This window comes from Chiloscyllium plagiosum, chromosome 25, assembly GCF_004010195.1.
Source record: "Chiloscyllium plagiosum isolate BGI_BamShark_2017 chromosome 25, ASM401019v2, whole genome shotgun sequence".
Classification (NCBI taxonomy): Eukaryota; Metazoa; Chordata; class Chondrichthyes; order Orectolobiformes; family Hemiscylliidae; genus Chiloscyllium; species Chiloscyllium plagiosum.
In genome coordinates, this window is record NC_057734.1 from 50,238,253 (window position 1) to 50,243,795 (window position 5,543).

Below are 5,543 nucleotides of genomic sequence, written 5' to 3' on the forward strand. Positions count from 1 at the left end.
TTCTGGGACTATACTCGATGGAGTTTAGAAGGATGAGGGGGGGACCTGATTGAAATTTACAGAATATTGAATGGCCTGGACAGAGTGGATGTTGGGAAGATGTTTCCATTGGCAGAAGAGACAAGAACCCAAGGACACAGCCTAAGAGTAAAGGGAATACCCGTTAGAATGGAGATAGGGAGAATCCTCTTTAGCCAGAGAATAGTGAATCTGTGGAATTCATTGCCACAAGGCTGTGGAGGCCAGGTCATTGTGTATATTTAAAGCAGAGATAGATATGTTCTTGATTGTCATGGGGATCAAAGGTTATGGGGAGAATGGGGCTGAAAAAATCTATCAGCCATGATTGAATGGCAACGTAGACTCGATGGATCGAATGGCCTAATTTCTGTGTCTATGTCTTATGAATCATCCAGTCTCATTTCAAATCTTCACCAATTTGTTCTTTCAAGCAGAGCACGAGTTCCCAACTACATACCCCCCCAATGAACCATTGGCTTTTGCTTTTAAGCTGCAATATCTTTCAAATCCTAGCAAGCAACCAGTGTCTGAGAGTTTCAGAGTATCTTAGAAACACTTCTCCCCCTTGCAAAGCATACCTTCACAACAACACACAGCCTTTGTAACCAGGGATAAATGCTGATTGATGAGATCTGAACTCTCTTTTAAACACTATAAAGCATAACTGTTCAAAATGTCAACACTTTCCTGGAACTTTGCAGATGTGCAGTAAACGATTGCTGCTGCAACCCATTGGCTCCCAGTGTGAACACCTTGCACCTTCTTTTCAGTAAAACAACCAGGGTCTCCCTTTAATCTATGATGACCTCATCGTCAAGGTATGTTGTTAGGCAGACTTCAGAACAGGTCACCAAACCCCTTCATCTTAAAGGCATAGTCCCAAAACGTAGTATATAAAAATCTTGTATTTGTAGCACCCTACAAGTCATATGATGATCATTGTGCCATCATCTTTATGTCACAACACAAACATTCTTTTTAGATCCATCACAACCACACAGTTGCCAGATCCAAGACAGTGACTTTACTAAAGTTACTGTTTGTGAAAATAAGTCTCTTTCAGGACTGAAAGGGCTCACAGAACACTTGTATGCTGTGCAGAGGTGCCTGAGAGCCTGTTTCCATGGAGTTTGTGAGTAGGTAAGAGGTAGGAAGGGAGTGCGAACTCACATATTGATGTCACAGCACCATGGATGATGGGGTAGTCCTCAAAAAACGGGGCTACACCTTAGGTGTCAATCTGGGGGAGGGGTCATATGCCAAAGTCAAGTCTGCCTACTCTGATCGGCTGAAGACTAACGTGGCTGTTAAAATTATCGATAGGAGGAAGGCTCCTGCTGACTTCCTGGAGAAGTTTCTGCCCCGTGAGTTGGAAATCTTGGCTTTGCTCAATCACCGCTACATCGTAAAAACGTTTGAGATTTTTGAGACTTCAGATGGAAAGGTTTACATTATTATGGAATTGGGTGTTCAGGGAGATTTATTGGAGTTCATTAAAACAAGGGGGGCTTTACCTGAGGAGGTGTCACGTAAGATGTTCCGTCAGTTGGCACTGGCCGTTAAGCACTGTCATGAGCTAGGTGTAGTCCACCGAGATTTAAAGTGCGAGAATCTCCTTCTAGACAAGGACTTCAATATCAAGCTCTCAGACTTTGGTTTTGCCAAGCGATGCAGTACAGATGATCAGGGACGACCCTTGCTCAGCAAAACCTTTTGTGGCTCTGCAGCATATGCAGCTCCTGAAGTCTTGCAGGGCATTCCTTACCAGCCTAAAGTGTATGATGTCTGGAGCCTTGGGGTAATCCTTTTCATCATGGTGTGTGGCTCGATGCCATACGATGACTCCAACATCAAAAGGATGCTTAGGATTCAGAAAGAGCACAGGGTGGATTTTCCCCGTTCAAAGGTGGTTCCTGCAGACTGCAAGGAACTGATCTATCGCATGCTCCACCCTGACACCAGCAAGCGGCTCACCATTGGAGAGGTCCTGGAACATCCATGGCTCTTTACTGCCAAGATGAAAGAAACGACTTCAACCAAAAAAGTAGATCAAAGTGCTGAGAAGAGAGAGGAGAAAAGAGAGGAGAAGAGAGAGGAGAAGCATGGCCATACCAAGGACGAACGACATGAAGGAAAAACAGAGCAGAAACGAGACACAAAATACCAGTGGGAAATTGAAGCCGGCCATGAGTGGGTAGACATGAAACATGAGGCAAAACATGAGTGGATGAACATGAAACGGGACAAGGCAGATGGCAAGCATGAAGCTGAGCATAAAGAAGAGGCCAGGAATGAGGGGAAATCCGATTTCAAGAGTAGAACCTCACCTCAGGAAGCAAGGGACGCAAAGCACCATTCAAAAGTACCAAGATCTGAGCACAGGAGTGGAACCAAGACAGCTTTGAGGACAGAGAAGTCTCCAAATCAAGATGCCAAAACCGATCCTGAAACTGACAGCAGACTGGAACCAAGAACAGATACAAGGGGCAGCAGGCGCAAATCAAGAAGCCTTAGACTAACTGACGAGGATCATCCTGATGACAGCGAGGTCTATCCTGACCAGGAGAGCTTCATCGAGGCACAGAGCAAGGCAGAGCTGAAAAAGGTTAGCTCCAGAAAATCAAAATCTATTGAAAAACGGGGCAAACATTCTAGCAAATCTCGCACCTAGATATCAGGAGAGACAAGAGTTCAAGTACCCTGTAAAAACAACCAACTTCTGAACCAGTCATCTGTTTTACTGCTTATAAAAGAAATCTAATAAAGAACCAGGAAGAAACTGATGAACCTCTAATATTTAGAGTGAGACTATAGCAGTGTTTGCAATATGATATGGAAAGGTGACCCCTGCACTTACTGACTACATTAGATCCTGATTTTAAAATTCTCATCTTGGTTTTAAAATATCTGCACAGCTTCAGGCATTCACACCGCCAATACACCCACCCCTTTCCCAAAATCACCTCCAGCTTTGCAGCGAACTCTACTGCAAGGTCTCTGCTCTCCCCCAATTCTGGATGCTTCTACGTTAATCATTTCAATATTAGTGGTTTTACTTTTATTTGCCTGGGCCCCAAGCTTTGGAATCCACCTCTTTGAATCTCATTAGTTAATTTCCTCGCTTAAGATGCGCCTTAAAAACATCTCTATTTTGGTCACCTGCACTAATATAGATATAGCTTGATGTCATACTGGGTTTGTAAAACTGCTTCACAGCATCTCTAAATAGCATATCAATGTAAAGTAATTGAGGCTCACTTTCCAAAACAGTACTGAAAGAATGCTGTACTGTCAGAAGTGCTATTTTTCAGATAAGGCACTAAAGAGAAGTCTTGTCCATCTCTTTGGTGCCCGTAGAAGATCTCATGGTAGCCTTTTAAAGATGGGGAGGACAGTGGCAGGGTAGTAATGTTGCTGGACTTGTAATTCAGAACGCCAGGCTGATGTTCTGGGGACATGGTCTTGAATCCCACCCTGGCAAATAGTGAAATTTGAATTCAATAAAAATCTGTAGTCAAAAACTGGATTGACAGCAACCATGTCATAAAAACCATCTGACTCAGTAATGTTCTTCAGGGAAAGAAATCTGCCATTCTTACCTGTTCTAGCCTACATGTGGCTCCAGAGCCACAGTAAGTGATTGACTTTTCACATCCAAACAAAAAATATTTTTTGAAAATTCAAAGCAAAGGAGTTATCTCCATGCCCTAACTAATATTTACCCCTCAATCAACATCACAAAAAAGATTATCTGGGAATGATATCATTGCTGTTTGTGGGAGCTATACAACAGTGATGATACTTTGAAAATAATTTACTGGTTAAACAGCACTTGGAGATGTTAAGTGGCCATGAAAGGCATAATGTAAACACGTGTTTTTTCTCTATTTACAAATTGTTGTTGCTGCTTTTATTACAGCACAGAGTGATGAAAGCAAAGAGCTAGGACCTGTGAATAACACATGGGTCAGTCAATCAGCACCTGAAACAGGAGAAACAAATTCAGATTGGGGAACGGAAGTCTGGTTAATGAGGATGATATAAAATGAAAAGTGAGGTTAGGAATGACAGTCTGGCAATCTGTTGTCCAGCTCTTCAAGAGTTCATGCTCCTTAGCAGCCATGTTCAGTTATAACATTGCTTCATCAGGACAAAGACAGATCTAGAGTCTTCTGTCATTGGCATTATCTGCACCTTCTGATCTGAACATTCCTGCTAATCCCATAAAACTACTAGCAGATCTTTAGTCCTTTCCTTTCTCAGTATCTCATTCATTGTCTGCCTCAAATCTTGGTCATTCAGTTTACGGGAACTCAGTGCTGCTGGGTCTGGATGATAAAGCCACAGGTGCTGACTTTGAATCTCACTGGGGACAAACAGTGAAACTGAACTTAGTCAGTTTGGACAATTGTGGTTGGCACTGGCTAATTAGCATGAAGTCTGCCATCTTGAATTAAAAAAACCCAATGCCCTTGAGAGAGAAAAACCTGCCTCCCTTGCCTACAGATGATTCCAATATCTTAGCCTGCTTGGATGCATGCTCTCAAAGATTATGGGGATAGCAAAGTGCACTGCACACAGCCCAAAAGGACACTCAAAAACTCTGCAACTTTCTCATGAAAAAAGTTTACATTGCAATCTATTTCATTTAATGTTTAATAAATCCAAATTAAATTTCATATCTCCTTCCTTCTTCTCTGTAGTCCCTGCTCCTCACAGTACTACCACATGGTTTCGAATTTGAAAACCTTTACCTTTAATTTAAAAAGAAATGCAATGGAGATGCATTGTTTTTTTCAGCATTTACTTTTGGAGCATTTATTACAAGGACAAAAATTACTGTATTAATTGACAAAAATAATAGAAATTATCATACCATATTGTGCTGCGATGGATTGTGCCCTTACCTGGTGCCCGGGGCACCTACGATAGTAAAGATACCTTCATAAAAAATGCAAATCCACACAGGACTATAGAGTGAGTTGTCATTCAGTTGACAGACAAGGCTTAGAGTGACATCGAACCCTAACATCCAGCCTGACCAAGGGCTGCCTCCACCCTGCAGTTCGCTTGAAGTGTTACAAAGGCATCACCAATCACAACTCATTGCCTAGCAGGAGCAAAGGAATGCCCAAGGAGGTTGGAGGACAACAAGCATCGTGGCATCAACAGAGAGAGACAGGAGGTGTGGAACAGGAACAGCAGAGTCAGGGTGTGGGGAGAACAACAGTGGTGTTTGGGGGCTGGGGTGGGGGGAGAGAAGAGTTGTGGGGTGGAGGAGACAGAACAGGGATTAAAACATAGATATATGGAGAGAGAGAAAGACAGACATGGAGGGACAGAGAGAGACATATGGAGGGACAAAGAGAGAGATACAGAGGGAAAGAGAGAGAAACAGACATATACAGGGGTAAAGAGAAGGAAAAAGAGGAGGATAGAGGGAGGGAAGATGGAGGAGGAGTAGAAGAGAGGGGAGGGATGACAGAGAAGGAAGAGAGGAGAGGGGCTCTGAGGAGGAGAGG

General features: G+C 43.0%; 1 protein-coding gene across 1 annotated transcript; it reads left to right on the forward strand.

Annotated features, from left to right (window-relative positions):
* The first annotated feature begins 317 nt into the window (after positions 1-317).
* Positions 318-2,692, forward strand: LOC122562433 (testis-specific serine/threonine-protein kinase 1-like). The gene has a single exon (XM_043715290.1). The coding sequence runs from the start codon at positions 1,211-1,213 to the stop codon at positions 2,690-2,692; it is 1,482 nt and encodes a 493-aa protein (XP_043571225.1). The 5' UTR covers positions 318-1,210.
* The last annotated feature ends 2,851 nt before the right edge of the window (positions 2,693-5,543 follow it).

Bases quoted from the DNA above. Each gene is read 5' to 3' on its own strand.
- LOC122562433 (XM_043715290.1), top strand. From the start codon at position 1,211: ATGGATGATGGGGTAGTCCTCAAAAAACGGGGCTACACCTTAGGTGTC.